This window comes from Paramisgurnus dabryanus, chromosome 6 (genome assembly GCF_030506205.2).
Source record: "Paramisgurnus dabryanus chromosome 6, PD_genome_1.1, whole genome shotgun sequence".
Taxonomy (NCBI): domain Eukaryota; kingdom Metazoa; phylum Chordata; class Actinopteri; order Cypriniformes; family Cobitidae; genus Paramisgurnus; species Paramisgurnus dabryanus.
In genome coordinates, this window is record NC_133342.1 from 40,501,850 (window position 1) to 40,524,772 (window position 22,923).

Sequence of the window (22,923 nt, forward strand, 5' to 3'; positions counted from 1 at the left end):
TCTCTCTCAAACACCTGCGCAGAGCCGGTGACGAGTCACGCGGAAGCTAGGCTTTCCAATCTCTCATCATTCGCCGCACGCATATCGCCTCCATTTTAATATCTCGACAGAGGAAAGAGGATTCAGTTCCCATCGTCTGCATTATTAATATTTCATCAGCGCTTTTCCTCGGTGTGGTGGTGTAAGACACGCAGACTGCGTGGTTGGCTGCGCGTCTCTTTTGTTTCCTGGAGTCGAGATGATGCTGAAGCTGCGTCGCTCGTGCCACCCGCTGTAGAGCAATATCATCATCATCATCATCATCATGATTGTTATCCACGAGCCCAACAAGAACAATTTGGAGTAACAAAACCGGATGGCTGTCAAAATCAAGTGTTCCGGATCATACTGAAGTTAACGGGTTTAAGAGAGCCTCAGTGGCGGGTAAGAGTCACTTCTACAGTATACTCTATGTCATTGCTATGTTTATTTGTTGAATACAGCTTGATTTTAGTTAAACTATATACAGTACGTAGGCTATATGCATCAATGGAGTTTTATGCGGAGATTCCCGTTTTGGGTTTTGGTTTGTGTGCCTGTTTGATTTGTTCAAATTTTAGACGAGAGAATACAAATAGTGTATTTAATGTAATAAATGAGTGACAAGTACACTAAATAATAATAGCATATAAATAGATGGATATGGTAAAAAATATCTATTTGAACATTAACTAAAAAATGCATTTATATTTATTGTTTTTAATCACAAAGATTGTGTTTTTTTAAGTTTTTTTACGAAATACATAGAGTACTATTTGTGTAAATACAGTAATATAAATAAATGGGTCTTTTAAAAACATTTAATTTCATTACATTTGCAGTTTGCACTTTTATTCAATGATGGTGTAATAATGACTTAAGCATGTAAACAGCAGGCAGTAATTTCCCCTGTGGTCATCAAAGCAAACATATATCAGGCCAGTCATTGTAAATGCGTGTGCTTCTCTCTCTCTCTCTCTCTCTCTCTCTCTCTCCATTCCAAATGTCCTTATTGCAAGAACGGTCCCCATAATTTAACTTGATTATTAAACATACTAAATGATGTTAATTCGAGAATATTAAAATGTTAAAAGGTTTGTGTGAGGGTTAGGTATGACAGGGTTTCCCGCAGCACTTTTCAGTTCGGGCGGCCCACCTAAGCTGGGATACCCTACCACCTTAACTAGGTCGTCCAAAAAAAAAATTCCACCAAACGCCACATGGCCGAAATGAGAGAAATACATGGTCCGTCACTGTCTGGAGGATAACTAGCCTGTTGATAAAACATTTAATTCATTACTAATCTAGTATGTGTTCATTTTCTGTCAGTTTCTTCAAAATTGAGTTTTATTTGAGTGTTTTAAATAAAATATTTTCATCATGACATGTACGCCCCGCCCCTTTGATTGCCACGCCCCCGGCCCGCCCACCTGCAAAACCTTACCACCTTAACTAATAAATTTTCTGCGGGAAACCCTGGATGAGATATACAGTTTGTATAGTATATAATTCATTAGGTCTAGAGAAATTCCTTACAATGTAGAAAAAGTCAAGTCAAATTTATTTATATAGGCTTAGCACTTTTTTATAATGTTGCATTGTTTCAAAACAGCTTTAAAACATGAAGAAATCACAAAATATGTGAAAATGATTAAAAATAAAATATAGTATTATTGCAAATTTTATTGTTCTCATAAATAGATTAAAAATCAAATAAAACGGTATATACATTTTCTTCGACTACTGGACATTTTTCTGTTAATATGATATGAAGGGGTGGTTTCCTGGACAGGGATTAGACTAGTCCTAGACTAAAATAAATGCTGTCCAAACTGAAAACAGCTTGCACTGACATATCTTAAAATACATCAGTGCGCTTTGTTTTTCCTCAAAATGCACACAAGTAATGTTTTTAGTAAGGCATGTTCGTTCAAACTAGTTATATTTCCTAATTAAACTAAGGCCTAGTCCTGGTTTAAGCTAATCCTTGCCGGGGAAACCGCCCCAACAGGTGTCATTTTAAACTAGACATGCTTTTCCATGTTTGACATAACATAAAGTATTTGCAATAATAAAGTATAGAGAAATTGAAGCACATCAAGTGCATCCCAGTACCACACACCTACAAAACACAATCCTGTGTCTCTCGGTGCTGTATCTTGTTGCTGGGGTGGTACCCTAAGGTAGCATTTTGTACCTTTACAGGTATACATAACATAATACAATGTTGTACCTTTTGGGGTACAGTACGTAAGGAATAATTGACGACGGACCATTGAATTATAAGAAAATAATGCACACCCTTCTCGGAGTGCCGTTACACCGCGGGTGTGCATTATTTTCAAATAATTCAAAGGACCGGAGTCAATTATTCCTCTTATACCACGGTTACCACAAACATTGCTCTGGTGCCTATTTTTAAGACATTTGACAATTTAGGTGTGCGGTTATCAGAAATGAATGCATACCCACGGAACATTTCTCAGCCAATCAGAATACAGCATTCAACAGACCCGTGGTATAATATATCTTAAGGACCCATTTTGTAGCTTTAAAGGCACAATTAAATTTTTTATTTGTACCCCTAACATTTTACTGGTACAAAATTGTTCCGTAAAGGTACACAATTGGTCCTTAGGGTACAATATTGTACCACATTTAAAGTACAACATTTCAATGTGTTGTACCAATAAAGATACAAAAAAAGGATAGCACCCCAGCGACAAAAAAAGATAGAGTTTTGTACCTTTTTGTTCTTATAGTGTTTGTGTATGGGCATTTGTCTCCATGTTTCTGTATGTTTTTCTCCGTGTGTTTGTCCCTGCGTTTCCGTATGTGTTTCTGTGTGCGTTTTCGTGGGTGGTTTGTTCACAGTCCTGATGGAAAGTGGGATTGTCATGTTTTCTAATTTTGGTCTTTTGGGAAAAAGAGATGCAGATGAAGATGCTTAGCAGCAATTACACGCACACACACACATTCTTCAGCTATCTTTGTGTGGACATTCATTGACACAATGCAATCTCTAACACCTTACACTAACATTAACCACCACAACTAAGTGCTTAACCCTCTCTGTACTTGCTGTTTTCTTTTTCATCTTGTTTTTACTGTAAGGGCTTTGAGAAGTAACATTAAGAGGCGCAATATATAATAAAAATGATTATTATTAATAATTATTTTAACCTCATCACTAAAACCAAAAGTCTTATCACTTAAAGGCGGAATCCACGATGTTTGAAAAACGGTTTGGAAAAGGAGACGGGCCGACTACCAAAACACACTTATAGCCAATCAAATCAAATCAAATGCCGGGTTGCGTATGTGTGGGGCGGGTCTATCAACGGAATGTCCAGATTCTATTGGGGTAGGGGCGTGTTTGTTTAGGCGATTTCAAATATCAACACTGGCTTTCAAACATCGTGGACTCCGCCTTTAAACAGCTTTTTAAAGGGACTCACAAAGTAAGAACCAGACACTTTACGTTTAATGTTCCTGTAGCTCAGTAGGTAGGGCATTGGGTTAGCAGTGCAAAGGTTGTGGGTTCGATCCCAGGAATGTTTGTTTGAAATGCACTGAGGATAAAATCGTATGCCAAATGCATAAATGAGCTACAGAAACACTGTGTGCTCACTTCGATGGTCCAAATCGGTCCCCACAAAGATAGCTGTACAAGAACACAAACAGGTAATGTTAGTTTTGTTACTGAGTAATCTTATAGATGTCTATTGTTTATTTATACCAGGCTAATAATTTCCTTTTCGCAGCTGTAACTCGCACACAATCCTGGGACTTAAAGCTAGTAGAAACAAGACAAATCTTGCCTTTTTTTGAACAAGTAGTCAGGGAGCAATTTGCTGGGGGGGAGGGATTAACCCCCCTTCTGGTTTTTATATCCCTACCTCTGATGAGTTCTTTATCACAAATGTATCCCCCATTGTGATTAATGCTCATCAAACGGCCTAAAATAAATAAACTGAAGTAAAAATACTGCCACGCAAAAGTGCAAACAACAGTAAAATCAGGAATGGAGTCAGCGCAGTATTACAAACCTCGCCCAACCTCAAGAAGCCTTTAGCCTCCTTGTTAGCGTGTGCAACTCTCATGACAGACCTGGGGTCTCATTTATAAACCGTACGCACAAAACGGGACTGAAAAAACGTGCGTACGCCAGTTCCCATGCAAAGGTTGTGATCTATAAAAAAACAACTTGATGGGAGAATGGGCTTGCAGGGTGGGATCTGAGACGATTTATGTACGCACACTTGCAGGTGATCTGTGATTTATAAAAGGAACCTTGCTTTGTTTTATAAGTCTTAATATTTTTGGGCATACGCCATTTTTGGCATTTGGGCGCACATTTACTTTAAGTGAGGATTTATAAGTGAGACCCCAGAGCAGGATGAATCTTGCTCAGGGTGGGTGCGAGTAGGACCGGTTACTTTCCTATACATATCGTCACGGCCCGATAAAACTCAGGTATGTCCAAAACGGTTACTTTTCAGGAAGTGAAAAAAAACACCGTATTTCAAAAGCAGTTGAATGTAGCGTTGTCATACTTGGTACGGCATCTTTACATGTAACCATATTCTTGCCGGTGTAATGATATAATCCACATTTGACCAAAATTGAGTTTAAATGGACATACGTGCATATTTTACAGTAACGGTGGTCGATACGCGTTCTTCCGATCATTAATTAGAATGGCCAAGTCGCGTTTCATATTGACAGATGAATATGCTCAGTTATTAAATAGCCTATGTCTTAGTTTATTAAATACGCTTAGTTTATTAATATTAATTATAAATGTATTTAATGTCTCTTGCAAACTATGAAGGGACAATGAATCAATACACTGACATGGTAATGCTAGACAGATACTTGCGGTCAGTCCTACCGTAATTTTGTCACTCCTAGACGTACGTCTGGCGTCAGGGGGGAAAAACGTTTACTTCGATGAAGGAAAGTCATTGTCTCACCAGGCTATGTTTATTCGGCTATCCAGTGCTGAGCTTCAATGAAACTTCACGAGACCGGCGAGATGCTTCCACAGGGCGGGAGATACGCGGTGTGATTGACAGCTTTGACACCAAATGGATATACTTGAAAATCAGATGACATGATTTCATAACTTTTCATTGGCCATTTAGATATGTGAAGCATACTGTATACGGAAATGAACCTGGACATTAAATCCGTCGAAAAATCTCAAAATCTGCAAAATGGACATACGTGGTTTTCATCGGACAGCGACAATATTTTATTTCAATAGTTACAAGAAATAGCCTATAGGGGACATTTCAAAAGATTTTTTAAGATGTAAAATAAATGTTTGGTGTCTCCAGAGTATGTATGTGAAGTTTTAGCTCAAAATACCATATAGATAATTTATTATAACATGTTAAAATTGCCATTTTGTAGCAAAAATGTGTCGCTTTGGGTGTGTCCTTTAAAATGCAAATGAGCTGATGAAATCCAAACACTGATTACAATGATAGTGGTTTGTTAAACTTGATACTCAATTGTGCCATCAATTATTTTCTCTCTTTTTGCACTAAAAAGCAGTGCTGTGGTTGGATAGTGCAGATTAAAGGGCAGTATTATTATAATAAGATCCCCTTTTGACATCATAATAGGAGATAGATTTTAATGATATTTTCGCATGCTTGCAGAGAATGGTTTACCAAAGCGAAGTTACTGGGTTGTTATTTTTCACATTTTCTAGGTTGATAGAAGCACTGGGGACCCAATTATAGCACTAAACCTGGAAAAGTCAGATTGTCATGATATGTCCCCTTTAATAAACTGAATAATCAATATAAGCCTGTGGTTCATAATGAATTTTTATGAATAAAAATATTTTAAAAAATACCCCCCTTTGATTTTTTTCACAAATCGCACCCTGCTAGTAGTGATGCTACATTAGTTGGTTTCATTATATTTGTATAAGTAAAGCCAAATCTATACAATTACACAGCCAGTTTGTTCCCAATACAAGACGTTTTCAGATGATTTAACCTGTTTCATTCAGTCGAGCTCTTCTCAAATTGATTTGTGTGTGCACCAGCTGAGCCCTGCAAATCCTGAATCCTAATATAAAGCCGGCCGCTCTGAGAGATCCTCTCTCACAATCCTCTCCTGGTCTCTGAATGTCACTTGTGTCTTGGACACATGAAGCCATTTTCAGATTCACACGATCCATGAAAGATTCATGAGTCTAAATGTGGCTCAGACCAAAAAGAAAGATCATGATCAATCTTCGAGCAGGGTAGGCAGGATTACTACCACCAGACTATCAGATCTAAATATAGCTTCTCGCTGGACTTCACACCCTCACATCAACAGTGTATACACAACACAAAGGATCAGACTAGATCAGACAGATGTTATTTTACTGTCCAGATGGACGCTGGGTGAAATATGCTCTTTTTGTTTTGGTTTATATAAAAATCAGTTACTGAAAGCAGGATTTTGAGTAAATGTGTAATGGAAGGAAAGATGGAGGTCATGAAAACCTTTTGGCAGTTTTTAATGCGTCTTTCTGCTCTGATAATAATGTAAGTGTTTGTCTGAGAGAGCGAGAGAGACGTTTAGGAACATTTTAGGAGAACTGCATGAGTGAATTACCAAAATGATAATTTCCTCATCTGCCATTGGCTGATTTGTGTTGTCATGCACTGTAACTTTTGCATGAATGAACAAGGTCATCTTAAAAATGATGTCCTTTTTAATCCTGAAATCCTTTAAATCATCCAAAATGTCAAGAGAAAATAAAAAATAATAATAATTTCAAGTAGATGTAGTTAACTAGATCTGTTTCGCTTCATCATCATTACAATCTCTTTCCTTTTGGTCTTCTCTTGCAGAAAGCAGTTGAAGGCACAAATGAAATTCTCTGAAGACGACTAAGAATCTGGGAGACATTGTTAACACACACAGTCACACTTACACGGCTACACACACACACACATACACATTTATACACACCGATGGCACTCGACAACACCGGCTTCTCCTCATGCCCTGAATCCCTGTCTCTCCCGGTCCCAGAGAAAGGGGAGGAGCCTGTGGAGGAGGCTCCAAAGGATGCTCCACCCACCAGTGTACCGAACGCGTCTGAGGAGCTGGGCCATGTGGTAACCACCGAGATAGCTCCGCCCCCGAAGCCGGCATCCAATAACAGCATGTCCTTCCAGGACAAGATGGCTGCAAGGGAGGCACAAGCCAATCAGCCCAGGAAGAAAGTCCAGGGGGCGGGGCAAGAGAGGGGCAGGTTCGGCTGGGGTAAGAAGAATCAATCATTTGGGATCTTGGGAGTGTCATTACGCTGGTGTGCTTACTACCAGCACGATGTAGGCTGATCTGATGTCTCAGTAGACGGGGAACTGGATGTTCTACCATAGGTTCATTTCACTTGAACATTTACCTTAGCAATGCTCTTTATTTAATATGGATTGTGGTAAGCGTTTGGTGTTGGTCTTGCTGTTTGTAAAAACTTTTGTGTCCATCTTCATCTGTTTGATTCTGTTCTTACCTGAACATTTCTCCCCAGCACGCAGCAAGCGTAAGAGGCAGCGCTATGTGGAGAAGAACGGTCGCTGTAATGTACAACACGGTAACATGCGGAAGACGTACCGTTACCTGACCGATATCTTCACCACGCTGGTGGATCTGAACTGGCGCTGCTCTCTTCTTGTCTTTGTCATGGCGTACGCAGGGACCTGGCTCTTCTTTGGAGCAATATGGTACCTCATTGCATACTGCAGGTATGAATAACAAAACCTTTCGAATGCAAATACCAGTTGATTTTTTATGCATTTAGGATGCATGATGATCATTTTAGAGTTTAAAACTGTTTTTGTTTTTACAAGAAACGAATGTACTACAGTCTTAAAAGGCGAATTTGATTTGCGCAAGTAGATTACATACAAAGTCAATGCAAACTCAATGCAAACTCGGCGATGAATTGGGCAGTGCGATTGGCACGAAACACACGCTATTCGCCTCAAACGCATTTCTTTGCGCAAGTTGAAAATTCTCAACTTGAGCGAAAAATTCACATGATACAAATTTAAATCTCTGTGTAATCTAGAGCAAGGAACGCAATGCTCGCTTTTGGTGTGTACGCTGGATAATGGGGCATACACACCAAATGCAAATTCAACGATTTTTGTATTTTTGCGCAAGTTGAAAATATTCAACTCAAGCAAAAATTTCACATGACACTACTGTAAGTTAAATCTTGCGAGTAATGTAGATCGAGGAACGCAATGCTTTGCATTTGGTGTGTACGCAGCATTATGGGGAGTACACACCCAATGCGACTTCAACAATTTGCTCGTGTAGATTACATACAAAGTGAATGCAAATTTGCGAATAGATGAGAACTTGCGCAGGGCGATGCGAAAAATGCTTATTGAGCGTTGTGATTACGGGCGAAAACGCACTATTCGCTTTAAACGCATTTCTTTGCACAAGTTGAAAATATTCAACTTGAGCGAAAAATTCACATGACACAAATTTAAATCCCTTGAGTAATCTAGAGCAAGGAACGTAATGCTCGCGTTTGGTGTGTACGCAGGATAATGGGGCGTACACACCAAATGCAAATTCAACGATTTGCATGAAGTCAATGCAAAGACACGAATAGACATGAAAATTCTGCAGGGAAATGCAAATGACACAAATTGGGCAGCGTGATTCCCGCAAAAACATCAAACGTATTTTTGCGCAAGTTGATAATATTCAACTCAAGCAAAAATTTCACATGACACTACTGTAAGTTAAATCCTGCGAGTAATGTAGATCGAGGAACGCAATGCTTTGCATTTGGTGTGTACGCAGCATTATGGGGAGTACACACCAAATGCGAATTCAACGATTTGCTCGAGTAGATTACATACAAAGTGAATTCAAATTTGCTAATAGATGTGAACTTGCGCAGGGCGATGCGAAAAATGCTTATTGAGCGTTGTGATTACGGGCGAAAACGCACTATTCGCTTTAAACGCATTTCTTTGCACAAGTTGAAAATATTCAACTTGAGCGAAAAATTCACATGACACAAATTTAAATCCCTTGAGTAATCTAGAGCAAGGAACGCAATGCTCGCGTTTGGTGTGTACGCAGGATAATGGGGCGTACACACCAAATGCAAATTCAACGATTTGCATGAAGTCAATGCAAAGACACGAATAGACATGGAAATTATGCAGGGAAATGCAAATGACACAAATTGGGCAGCGTGATTCCCGCAAAAACATCAAACGTATTTTTGCGCAAGTTGATAATATTCAACTCAAGCAAAAATTTCACATGACACTACTGTAAGTTAAATCCTGCGAGTAATGTAGATCGAGGAACGCAATGCTTTGCATTTGGTGTGTACGCAGCATTATGGGGAGTACACACCAAATGCGACTTCAACGATTTGCTCGAATAGATTACATACAAATTAAATGCAAATTTGCGAATAGATGAGAACTTGCGCAGGGCGATGTGAAAAATGCTTATTGAACGGCGCGATTACGGCGAAAACGCACTATTTGCCTCAAATGTGTCTTTGTGCAAGTTAAAAATATACAGCACAAGCAAAAAAAATTCGTAACACAAAGTTAAATCCCACGAGTAATCTAGAGCAGGGAACGCAATGCTTTGTGTTTGGTGTGTACGCAGTATTAAACGTTTAAAACTGTACATTGTGGTTTTGATATGTATATTTCTAAACTTATGCTTTATTACAGACAAATATGAGCAGCATTGATTTTTACTGTCGTACAGCTGTACATTATTATGTCTTGATACCTGATTTCACTTACCCGAAAGCACATAATTTGGTAATGAAGTGTAGATTTAGAATCTCCGCCCTTACACTGGTCATAGCCCAGCAAGCAAATTTAAGCTTAAAAGACGTCTTATAGACGTCCAAACACAGACGTGTAAGTTAAAACAAGGCAAAATCTCGTCTGTCAGTAAAAATTAAATAGACGTCTAACCGTAGCTGAAAATAGATAATATAAAATAAATAAATAAATAAATGCAACCAAACACCTTGTAATCACTGTTGACTTTGCTGACATGACATTATATCAAACAACTCGCAAGTTATTTTGGAAAAGTGACATGTAACCGAATTCAAGTTTATTTTGGCTAGAAGTGGATTACTTGTAGCCGGACTATATCGGGTTTATAGTTAACCTACACCAGGGGGTGGGCATTCCTGGTCCTGGAGGGCCACTGTACTGCAAAGTTTAGCTCCAACCCTAATTAAATACACCAGAAAAATCTAAACAAAGGCTGCAGGATGACTTTCCAATGTGTTTGATCAGGGTTGAAGCTAAACTTTGCAGTATAGACCGTTTCAGCGGTAACAACATAAACAAGCCGCTGTCGCGGTCCGCACGTAACTTCCGGTAAACTCCGCTAATAATAAATAACAACAAATTCTTTAAACATAGTTTATTTATATAACAAGCAAACAAAACAACACATAGATTACCTAGGAAACCAAAACATTTGTTATTTTCGACGAGGCATTTGTTCAAGAGATCAGTTTAGCAACTAGTCAGACCATTAAAAAAACGAAACCGGAAGTAAGGTTCGGATCCAGACGTGTATCACGTGCGTCCGATGAAACCATCTATAGTGGCCCTCCAGGACCAGGAATGCCCACCTCTGACCTACACAGTGAAATGACAACTATTGCTTGCTGGGAAACCATTGTCCAAATATATTTGCGTTCTTTAAAATGACACTTTCCTATTTTCAGATGTCTATGGATGGATTTGGCATTACATGTGCACACATTGATATTAGTCCATGAAGCATACAGTAATAGCATAAGTAATGTGTAGGTGGACACTTGTGCAGTGCAAGATGCGGGAGCCAATAAACCAAAGCACTTGTTTTCTGGTCGACGACGAGTATGCGCTTGTTATTAGCAGCGTTTCCATGACAGAATTGCGCAAAACTTAAGTGTTATTTCGAAATGTCAACAAAAGACTATTGCAAGGCATTATTTTTAACCGAAGGAGACGTAAGACGTATCATCCAAACGTTAATGCCAAAGAAAGCCTGTTATACTTAGGAGCAGACACCTATTGAGGTGTTTCTAGGAGGTTTTAGTACATAATAATTATGTGACTTACTTGCATCAGGTGACCTGACTACCTGCATTGCCATTTTGCGAAATAAACCTTTTCCGAATTGCCTGAAAAACCACCTCATACAAGCGTAAAAACTTTTCTGCGATATATGGAAGCTGTAGTCAAATTGGTGTGTTTCCATTGGCAATAATTTCAATTTAAATTAAAAGGGAATGGAAACGCAGCTATTATCTTTGTCATCTAATCGTCTCTCTCATTGCAGGGGTGATCTGGATCATTTAGAGGATGAGTCGTGGACGCCGTGTGTGAATAATGTAAATGGATTCATCTCTGCGTTTCTTTTCTCCATTGAGACGGAGACGACCATTGGCTACGGTCACCGTGTCATTACCGATCAGTGTCCCGTTGGCACAATGTTACTCTTGCTGCAGGCGATACTGGGATCGATGGTCAACGCTTTTATGGTTAGTGCACACACACATGACTGTATTTTCTGTATTTGGACGTGTTTAAAAAAGTACACTTTGATTAATGGCTTATCTGGAATGAAACAGATTGCATGAAATCGTGGGCAGCTTCTCATCTTATGAGACCCATCCCTACTGAGTAAGGAGGGTTTTCCATTGCCCATGGCTTGATCTGTACTCAAAAAATGGCTCAACCATGAATCAAGTTATATCATACTTTACTGGGAGCACGTTTGGACCGCAGATGTGTGTACCCTCTTTCTCAATCTCTCTATATTGACCTTTATTTATTTGAATTCTGTCTCTTGTACTAATTGCAGATCCTCTTTCAATCTCTGATTCCTTTCTGTGTCCTATTTTCATGTTTGTGGTAATGATGGGTTCATTTATATCTCCATGTCCTGGTTCAAATGTTTCCCGTGGGGCAGCGTTTTACTGTCACACACACACAGCTTCAACCAAATGCCACAGGCTCTGGTTTTTGTTTGTTATTTCTAAATGATCGGGTTCGATCTGTTATTTTTTATCTCTTTCTTCTCTTCGTCTTTTTGATATTTTTACTTAAGATTTCATCACTATTATTTTTCACTTTTAAAACAAAGCTACAACCCTGAATTATTCAAGAAATAAACGCTTACATGTAAAGTCTCCTGCACATTTTTTCCCCGGACATGAACGATGGTTTAATCAAGTTATGGAAAAGATGTGCTATTACTATTTTAAAGCAAATAAAAAATCCCATAGACTTATATTAAAGAAGGGAACAATGCAACTTATATAGTTTAGCCAACCCATTGTCACGAAATACATTTTTGCGTGCATGTGATACACCAGTCCTTAATACCATAATACCATGCATCTTTGCATGTCTTTTTATCTTTTGGATTCTCGATTTATCTATTTTTAAACCATTGTTGCTTGGGGTTAAATTTTGGATTTGGGTTAGGATGTCATTTAATGTATAGATTTCTCCATTTTTGTCTATTTTATTTTATTGGAATTTGGGTTAGAATTGGGGTTAGGATTGGGATGAAGGTAGGGTCTTTCTTTACACAAATAGCGTCCCTTGTTGGCAAACGCTATTTATATCAGCTCCGGCCCACCAATGTCTAGTTATCTTACACAAAAGCTCAGAGAGGTCTTTTCATCAGTATTTAACTAACAGAAAAAGTACTACTAATCTCTACGACAGTAACTTAAAGGCGGGGAGCACAATCTCTGAAAGCCAATGTTGACAGATGAAAGTTTTGATAGACCCGCCCCACACATATGCAACCCAGGAAATGATGTCGGTTAGTAGACACGCCCCTTTCTGCTGATTGTCTACAAGTGTGTTTTGGTACTCGGCCCGACTCCCTTTTTCAAAGCGTTTTTCAAAAATCATGCACCTCTCCTTTAAAGAAAACGCATTGTTAAAATATATATCAGAAAAAACGCATTTCATTATTACATAAACGTAACAACACAACACATTTTAATATAAAACTATTATATTTATACAGTAAAACATCCCCAAAATAGCCCCTAATCCTTTTTATTATTTATTCAAATACAACAGCCAATGGCAAGTCTCCAGCAGCTTTCAGTGTGTTTGTTTTAGATGTATTCTGTTTATTGGTTGTAGCATGATATATAGTAGATATAAATTATTTAAGATGGGTAAATATACAGTATTGTAACAGCTGCGCATCTTTGACAGTTTTAAAATAAAAACTTTGGCGCTTTTGTCAACATACAGCCTATGGGACTGTCCGTGGAGGAAGTAAGTTTAAATGACATCACCAAAGTCTGCCATAGAGACAGAGCGCAGCACATCATAACCTGAAAACCACACCCACCGGGGGGGAACAATCCAACCGTCTCCATTGACTTTGTATTGTGAGAGGCTTATAACAAAAAACCGAATAATGCTTAAAAGCTGCTGTGTGACAATATGTACAGCTAACAAGCCAAAGAACCCAGAAATAAGTTTTTATAAGCTATCGAGCCATAAAACCCAACCTTTAAGGAGAAAAAAGTGGATCGCCGACTACGTTTCCCCCTAATGGACGCAGTTCTACTAATATGAGTACTATGAAAACTTGCCTGTTTCCAGTTTTGTGTCTTTAAACGCTCGTTTATTGGGGTCGACAGCTTAAAAAAACTTATTTACAGATTAAACTTAAAAACAGAATAATGCCTAAAAGCTGCTGTGTGACAATATGTACAGCTAACAAGCCAAAAACCCAGAAATAAGTTTTTATAAGCTGTCGACCTAAAAAAAATGAGCGTTTAAAGACACAAAAGTGGAAAACAGGCAACTTTTCATAGTACTACTATTAGTAGAACTGCGTCCACTAGGGGGAAATGTAGTCGGCGATCCACTTTTTTCTCCTTAAAGGTTAGGTTTTACTGCTCGACAGCTTATAAAAACTTATTTCTGGGTTCTTTGGCTTGTTAGCTGTACATATTGTCACACAGCAGATTTTGCATAACTGCGCTCTGTCTCTATACCTTGGCTGTAGGTGAATTGATGCATTTTGAACGTTGTTACGCATTATCATATCTATACAATGTCGACATAGGCGCGCAGTGACATCATCACTCCTGACTACTCCCCCTCTCGCTCAAACTTCCGTCAATATTACTGCGCACCAAGGTCGAACTGTTGCAAACTAAGTGCCCTTCCGCTATACATATCTGCTTAAAAAACGTCATACTTGCTCGTGTAACTACTCATGTAACAGTCTTTAAATAGGGAAAATGGAAGTGTTCGGTGGCTTCTAAATTCATCCCTTTTTGGATCCTAAGGAATGAATGGGGCTAGGCTAAATGCTAACACATTCATGACGCGCTGTACAAAGATAAAGTGCACGCATTGAAAAAAGATAGGTAGGCATTAATTTGTCTAAGTTGAGGTAAGAACATAGTAAAATATTGAAAAACTGTGGTGTTTTCCTTTATAAACGTGGGCAGCTGTTACTATAATATACAGCAAAAGTCTCCTATAGCATTTAATTTCCTCTGCATTTGCCAACATTGATAAGACACAGAATCTGAATTATGTATTTTCTGTTTGAGGGAGACAAATAAAATAAAACCTTCATATCTGTTATATATATATATATATATATATATATATATATATATATATATTGTACATTGAGTGTTATGGCTGCCCACCCAAAATCCCTGACTCCCCCTCCAGTCCAGCAAGCCTATGGGACTGCAAGCCTAGGACTTGGCCTGATTAGGATGTCATTTTATGTAACAGAAAGTTGTTCTAATCCCAACCTCAAGCGACAATGGTAAAAAAAAATAGAAAAAAATGAAATATACCAATACATAAAATGACACGAAAAGATGCATGGTATGAAGGGAAAGGGAAGGACTGGCATCTCATATGCTCGCAAAATTGGACTTGGGCATATGCAATGCACGACCTTTCAAAAAGTGGGCTATTTATATACAATCATTTCGCAGTGCAAAACATCATGGATTTGATTCCATGGAACACAGATACTGATAAAATGTATAGCTTGCCATGGATTAAGCTCTGCCAAATGCATACATGTAAATGTCAATCTGAGCCATTATCTAGAGACCACAATATCACAGAGACATATTCTGCTTTGGCTGATTAGCCTTGAGGCAGTGACCCAGAACACCAGAAACCACTCATGACACCTTAGCAACCATATAGCAAAGCCCCTGCAACCACCCTAGTATTGTGCCGCAACAATTTTCTAAAGATCAGCTTTATGTTTATCTCTAGGTTGGATGTATGTTTGTGAAGATTTCTCAGCCAAACAAGCGTGCCGAGACGCTGGTGTTTTCTCGTAATGCTGTCATCTCACAGAGGGACGACAAGCTTTGTCTGATGTTCAGAGTCGGAGACTTGAGATCTTCCCACATCGTGGGCGCCAACATGAGAGCCAAACTTATCAAATCCAAACAGACGCAAGAGGGTAAGACTGTTTTCACCTCCTTCACTGAATTGATCTGAAGTGATTTACAGTATTTAGTGATCTAGTGACGCCACCTGCTGGTCACTTATTGTAACATATGTGGTCAGCACTGGTATCCAAAGCATATAGTCTATGCATTTTTTCAGTATGTGTGTTTACTTGGATTACCTTTGCACTGCCCTTTCAGATTAAAGCATCTCCCAAATAAATCCAAAGGTGATCTTTCTTTCTCATCAGGTGAGTTTATTCCTCTGGATCAAACAGACATTAGTGTGGGTTTCGAGACCGGAGATGATCGTCTGTTCCTGGTATCTCCGCTCGTGATCTCTCACGAGATTGATGCTCGCTCTCCATTCTGGGACATGTCGCAATCCCAGCTGGAGAAAGAGGACTTTGAGATCGTCGTTATCCTGGAAGGGATGGTGGAGGCCACAGGTACAAATACGAGTTTATGGGGTGCGATGCGTGCTTCGATGAACGTTTGACGATTGATATTCGATCCGCAGGAATGACCTGTCAGGCGCGGAGCTCCTACCTGGGTGAAGAAGTCTTATGGGGTCACAGGTTCAGCCCCATGATGTCACTGGCCGAGGGATTTTTTGACGTGGACTACGGCGCCTTTCACCACACGTTTGAGGTTCGTGCGCACGATATAGCACGAAAACGCTACGCGGTTTAATTCATTCATGCATTTATTACAAGGAAATCAATTATTGTTTTTTTTAAAAGGTGGACACGCCCTCCTGTTCTGCGAGAGAGCTGGCATTGGCCGCTGCTCGTTTGGACGCTCACCTCTACTGGTCGATTTCCAGTCGTCTTGATGAAGAGAAATGGGAGGGGCCTAATCTGAGTGTGCAAACGGGGAAGTCCAATGAATCTGAATCTGTAAGGGAGGGGGATGGGCCAACGCTTATTGTGGGTGGAGTTACAAATACACAGGACCAATCAGTTGTTGGGGAGCAGAACGGCAGTGTCACGACTGACCAATCAGAGTCTGAGGCTTGAAAGGCTACAAGAATGTAAAATAAGGTACGCAAAGTGTACAAAGTGGTCGTGTAAATATAACTTCAACTGGATTGTTCGAAGATCCAGTTTATATTCTTTTAAGGGTTTAAATGTATAGTCGCTAATGCCTAGCATAGAATACTTTCCCCAAAGGGGAAATACTAGCGTCTCCTTGCTGTGTTTTCAGTCGATGTGATGTTTCAGACGACACTGCCTTCGAATGCACACATTAGCTCTGTTACAAACTGTAGTGAGCTCTACATACTGTAGTAAGCTACCTTCTAAGGGATCGTCCTAGCTGAAACGAAACTTCGTAAGTGACCGATTTGAAATGCTTTACACGGCACAAAGAGCGCTTTTCACAGGTAGCCACATTCAAATAGAGTTATATTAGTTTTAAGTCAATTTAATAAATACTTTTCAGTAATAAATAAAATATAGTATATTTCTAACCTGATTTTTCTCCACTTGGATGATATTTTTACTAACCTCATAGCTTTCTGGGATTGCAAAGGTATCGTAAAAGAAATAGGAAGCACAATGTACCTTTTTGGAGTAGCCTTCGCATTTGTGTGTCCAAATGCTGTTTAGGTGGGCAGCATAGTAGTATATGGAGCCGAGCTAATACTTTGTGTCTGATTTGTATTTGTACCAATCATATCCGTATCTATCAGGCTTTAAAGGAACAGTCCCCCCAAATGTAAAAATTATTTTAACCCAGAATAGCTGAACACAAAGAAATGGTGTAATCTTTAGAAAACTAACTTATTTAGCAATCAATATGTCATGTATCCATGGAAACATAAAGATTCGAATATGGTGGAAAGTCAATAGTGTTGAATCTCATTGACTAATATCGTATTTACGAGATGAGCGCGCATGGACGCCACCACAAAGTCGTAAATACCACTGGGAAACTAAATGAAATTTGAAAGCTTTGAGTTTACGAGTTGTGGGTGTGTCATGGCAGAACCAATAAAAGCAATGCCTTTAGTTGACGGGTGTAAGGCATTTTGTTTACAGTTAATTTAGCTAAATATGATAGCACAGTAATATAACAGTTAATATATAATGTTACAGTTTATAGTCGCTCCATAAATTAATTAAAAAACATAAAAAGGGAAACATGCCTGATGTGCATTTTTTTGTAAGTAGATTTAACAATTGAATAAAAGAAGAGACGCCGGCATCTTCTGCCGATGAAAGTGACTAAAATGCATCTGACGTCGTAAACACGATACAAACACCCCAGGATGACTTATACGCACCAAATGTGTTTCTTCAATTTGTTTAACTAAAAAAAGGAAGTCATATACATCAGGGATGGCATGGGGGTGAATTAATTTGGAGAGAATCTTCAAATATGGCCGAACTATTCTTTTAACGTTTCTAATGCCATTCTTCAGGAGTTCTGACACATCTGACAAACCTGTACTATTTCTGAAACAATCTTTTCGAGCACGTCTGTGCAGGTTGTTTACAGTCACGTTGGCTAGATTCACATGGACCTTAAAAAAGAAGCGAATGTGTTACTATGGCGACAATGCATTCCAGTTTGCACTATCACAGCAGAGGTTAGCATTAGCTATTAAGAGTTAGGCAGCATTAAAATTAGCACACGCTCATATTACTGCCGGCTTCTGCCTGGGAAAGTCGAACCACATGCTGAATTTACTGCCACTGCTTCATGCTAGTGGACCAAAAAATGTCCCTGAGCTGTCACTGGGGCAGTACCCTTTAAAAAGTAATATGTACACTTTATGACATGTATACATTTAGCACCTTTGAGGTACTAATATGTGCTCTTTGGTATGTACCTGTTAGGTACTAATATGAACTATTTAGGTGCAGTTAGGTGTACTTTTTTTGAAAGTTTACCACCCCAGTGAAACCTAAGGACAAATATTTGACATTTTTTTCAGACAGTGTAGGAAGATATTGGAGGCCATTGCATCTTTCAAACTTTAAGATGAAGTTAACATAAAATCATGTGATATGATAATCGCATATGATTGAGTACAAATACCAGACACGTTTATATTATTTGTTACTTTTGTTTTATTTGATATTAGAATGTTTCCATAGCAACAATGCAATAGCCCATCACTCAGATACTGTAGAGGAGCTAAATAAAGTTTATTGGCCTTACAGGGTTTTAGTTGGTGACAATTACCATACGGCAAAAAAATATGTTTTAAATAATATGCTTAGTACATTTTGTAGAAAGTAAAGCTTAATTACATTTTTTTTTTAATTTAAAAAATATTTTAGTCTTAACCATCATATATCAATATATAAATATTTCAGCAAATATATATTTTCTGGCCATTTTTGAAATATATTTAAAATTATATTTTTGAAAATATATTTTATTGCTGTATGGATAATTGGCAACAGCTGAATTAATTATTTTAATGATATTTTGTGTATTATTATTATTAGAATTAAATGTATATACGTTTTATCAAGATGTTGTTTAAAGGAATGAATACAATGGACTTAACATTTGCTTAATATTAGTAACTTTTAAAAGACCATTTTTGTGTTAAAGAGGTGTTTTCCCAGACAGGGCTTATAATAGTCCCAAACTTAAATGCACGTTTGAGGTGTCTTCATTAAAAAATAACTTGCATTGACATATCTGAACATATGTTTTGTCTCAAAATGCACACCAGTATTGTTTCTTTGAAGCCATGTTTGTAAAAACTACTTAAATGTCCTAATATAACTAAGGCCTAGTGCTGGATTAATCTAAACCCTGTACGGGAAACCGCCTCAAAGAGTTTTTAATGAATGACTACATTTAAAATCCAAGGGGGCAGTTTTACGAAAAGGGTTTAGATTAATCCAGGGCTAGGCCTTAGTTATATTAGGACATTTACAAATCAACCGGTAACACTTAAGGATGTATTAGTAAACATTCGTAAATACATGAACAAACAATGAACAATATAGTTTTTCAGCATGTATTAATTCTTGTTAATGTTAGTTAGTGTCAATACAGTTATTCATGCTTATGGTGCATTAATTGATGTTAAAAGTTACAATGCTAGATTTTATAAATATATTAGTAAATGCCGAAAGATTACCGTATATTCCAGACTATAAGCCGCATCAGTCAAAATTGCGTTTTAAAGAGGAAATAACATATATAAGTCGCACTGGACTATACGTCGCATTTATTTAGAAAATGTTTCACAAAATCCAAGCCGAAGAACAGACATTTAATCTGGAAAGGCAAGTTATTCAACTAAACAATAGCACACAGAACAGCATACATGTTAAAGTAACATTACTAGTTATTTACACGATACACAATACAATACAGAACATACCTGGGAGGCTGAATAGGCTAAATTAACATGACAAGCCAAATAAAGTAAAAAAAAGTTCCCAAAGTCATTCCACATCACTGAATCCACTGAATTACATAAATAAAGGAGAAGCATAGAGCGGACTCTCGCAGCTGTGGATGGTAATGGTTTCTCTTGGTTCATATTAAAGGTAGGGTAACACATTTTGAAAAATGCTAACGGTAGCCGCCTAGCAATGAAATCCCGATCCCACCCTCAAGTCAAATCGCTCTCCAAAGTCACGCCTCTTTCCAAACACATGAACACGCACAGATCAGACGGTCACGTCTCATGTCTCTTTCACCAGTGAGAAAACTTTGCAGTACAAAGTGAATAACACTTCCAAAATAACCAACATAAACAACTGGTTTACATCAGAATTAGTTTAAGCACACGTTCGGTTGTGTAGACGTAGTAACTATATCGTTATGCTAATCCGTAAACGAACACAAATTTCATAAGCAACACAAAGTTTCATCAAAGTATAATATCTGAATCCATCTCAATACAAACATATCGCGTACCTACCTTACCAAAATAAACAGTCAGTGCAACGACCCTTTCAGACCCTTTGCCTCCTGCAGCTGTTTTCATCTCGTGGTATAGCACTAAAGTTACTGATGTTAATTTGGATTTTTGCTCTTGCTGATCCAGGAAGTTTTTGATGTTGTTGTTATAAAAGATGCATTTAGTTTTGTTGCTCCTGTGTAGGTTGTCAATTCAGCAGAAAAGTTTGCTGTTCCCGCTGTTTACAGACAGAGCGCACGTGAACGCGCCGATGACGTATGGTATCTGCGTGGACTCGTTGCGCGGTGGGAATTCAAATTACGCTTACGTATGAGGGACATAAAAGGAAACGTCCGTTCGGACCGAAATCTATGATTTGTTGAACATTTTTTGGTCCTACGCCTTTCACAGATGACATAAATTTTTACAAATACATTTAAACAACTTAACACAGTGATTGCTATCAGGATGCGAGGAGACTTTTAACCAGCATAACTAAAAATGTTTCAGGATCAAATCTGTTACCCTACCTTTAAATAATTTTGACGTATAAGTCGCACCTGACTATGAGTTCCAGTACCCGCCAAACTATGAAAAAATTTAGACAAATAGTCCGGCAAATACGGTTATACATACTGTAGAAGGATTGTACATTGTTAGTTCACTTGTTAACAAATACAACCTTATTGTAAAGTGTTACCAACAAACCTTACAAAAATTTTAGCACAGATATTTAATATTAACCAAATTTGTTGCTTGTATTGATATGAATGGGGAGATTGCAACGGTCAGAATGGCCGCTTTAGACCCCCACCCCGAGTAAAAGGGCCACTAGTCAATCTGACTTTGCGCAGAAACGACAGGTCTTGTTTCTCTTGGTCTTACCAAGACCTGGAGGCGTTGCAAATATGGTGGCAGAATACGTGACTTCCTTAAAAAGACATTTATTTTAGTCTGGGACTAGGATAAGCCCTGTCCGGGAAACCGCCCCAATATCATTTTTGGTCAATGGCTGCTGTTTATATTTTTCTGATGGTCTCTTTAATACAGTTGAACACCTAGGTGTAGATATAATTTATATAAATTTGATAGTGTTTTACTGAGACATTATACATAATTTATTTTCTTTTTTGTCTGGGACAATCGCACTGAATGCTGTGTTTTCAAATCCTAACCCAACTTTAATTTGAAGAGCTCTGATGCAAAAGTCTCTAAATGCGACCAATTTACCAAATAAGCAAATGCTTTCGTAACGTATTATACTTCAAATCTGCTTAATACCAGCCTCAGGCCATTCAGAAATATCGCTTTGTTGGCTGAATCTGTTAAATACCATGCAGATTTTTCGGCAAAGTGCTTGGAACGGCTGTGGATCACATTACATGTAAAATGGCAATGCGTGTCCTCAAGACCTTAGGATCTCCAATTTGTCATTTTAGGTTTAAAAAGGCTGCTCATGCGCACTTTTCCTGAACCCGCAGCTTCAAGCTGACATCTTCCCGACATTCAAAGTGGCGTTACATCGCAAAAGTGCAGAATTGTAAGAAGACTGGAGTGTTTAGGGCACCATTTGGGACAGGGACATACTTGGGTCCATTGTGAGGAACACAACCAAAATGTGGCTGCCGCATGCATCACAGCGCACCCTAATGTGTGATTCAGTTTCTTTATTTTTACTTTTGAATCTTAACTTTGATCATTTGCAGTGTTTCTAGTTGCAACTGTGTCTTGTCCAAAGAAGTAGATTTTTTTTAGAAGTAGAGTTTTTTGACAAAAAAGCTTGCATGCACTTAGAGGATTTTGCAGAGAAAGACGAATAAAAGTGACATTTGTAAAACTAGGGAATTTCAATTACTGACCAATCAAAGTTTCATGGCAATTAAAGTGAAATTACTGAACCTGATAAAAATTATAATTTACAAGCAAACATGTAAGACGCACTTAGAGGGTTTTGCATATGAGCTCTTCATATGAATCATCATGTGCTGATGAAACATACATATATGTGACATATACAATTCACAGTCTATTATGATATAATCTGAAACAGGTGATCAGCACTTGATCTCTTTCACAGGCGATGTGTAAGCACAGAGGTGTGTTTATATAATTCAGTAGTGTGCTTAACTTAAATGTATGAATTAAATTTGAATTTAGGACGGAAACTGAATTTACTCTGATTATAAGTATTAGGCAGTGAGAAATCTCTGTTTTTCCCTGTGTGATCTGGTTTGTGTGCGATTTCTTGCTCACTTGAATGTCTTTAGCACATATGATAAGCACACACGCAGGTTCACTTCTATTGCTTTTGCTGCTGTTGACTTTTTAAAAAAAAATCTGTGTTAACTATTTTCTGTACTATAATGATAATAAAAATATATTCAACCTAACGTCTGGATGTGTACTGACTGCGTCCAACCGAATGACACAACACTGCACCTGCTGCTAAAAGAGTATGTACTTCACTACACTAGTGTGATGGGCACTATTGAATATGGCACTGCATGCAGTACGGTAGCTTTAT

At 38.3% G+C, this 22,923-nt stretch overlaps 1 protein-coding gene across 3 annotated transcripts; it reads left to right on the top strand.

Moving 5' to 3' along the window:
- Positions 1–19: 19 nt before the first annotated feature.
- kcnj9 (potassium inwardly rectifying channel subfamily J member 9) lies at positions 20–22,723 on the top strand. 3 transcript variants are annotated; one of them, XM_065276794.1, is made up of 9 exons: positions 20–423; positions 6,882–7,299; positions 7,568–7,781; positions 11,383–11,584; positions 15,342–15,534; positions 15,772–15,969; positions 16,041–16,171; positions 16,264–16,563; positions 21,839–22,723. In XM_065276794.1, the coding sequence occupies exons 2-8, from the start codon at positions 7,005–7,007 to the stop codon at positions 16,537–16,539; spliced, it is 1,509 nt and encodes a 502-aa protein (XP_065132866.1). In that variant the 5' UTR covers positions 20–423; positions 6,882–7,004; the 3' UTR covers positions 16,540–16,563; positions 21,839–22,723. The 3 variants fall into 3 exon arrangements, with proteins under 3 accessions (XP_065132866.1, XP_065132865.1, XP_065132868.1); XM_065276793.1 differs by lacking the exon at positions 21,839–22,723 and having other exon boundaries at positions 16,264–18,272; XM_065276796.1 differs by lacking the exons at positions 20–423; positions 6,882–7,299; positions 21,839–22,723 and adding an exon at positions 7,318–7,474 and having other exon boundaries at positions 16,264–18,272.
- The last annotated feature ends 200 nt before the right edge of the window (positions 22,724–22,923 follow it).

Bases quoted from the DNA above. Each gene is read 5' to 3' on its own strand.
- kcnj9 (XM_065276794.1), top strand. From the start codon at position 7,005: ATGGCACTCGACAACACCGGCTTCTCCTCATGCCCTGAATCCCTGTCT. The intron at 7,300-7,567 runs GTAAGAAGAATC...ATTTCTCCCCAG, and splicing joins GAGGGGCAGGTTCGGCTGGG to CACGCAGCAAGCGTAAGAGG. The intron at 15,970-16,040 runs GTACAAATACGA...TTCGATCCGCAG, and splicing joins AGGGATGGTGGAGGCCACAG to GAATGACCTGTCAGGCGCGG.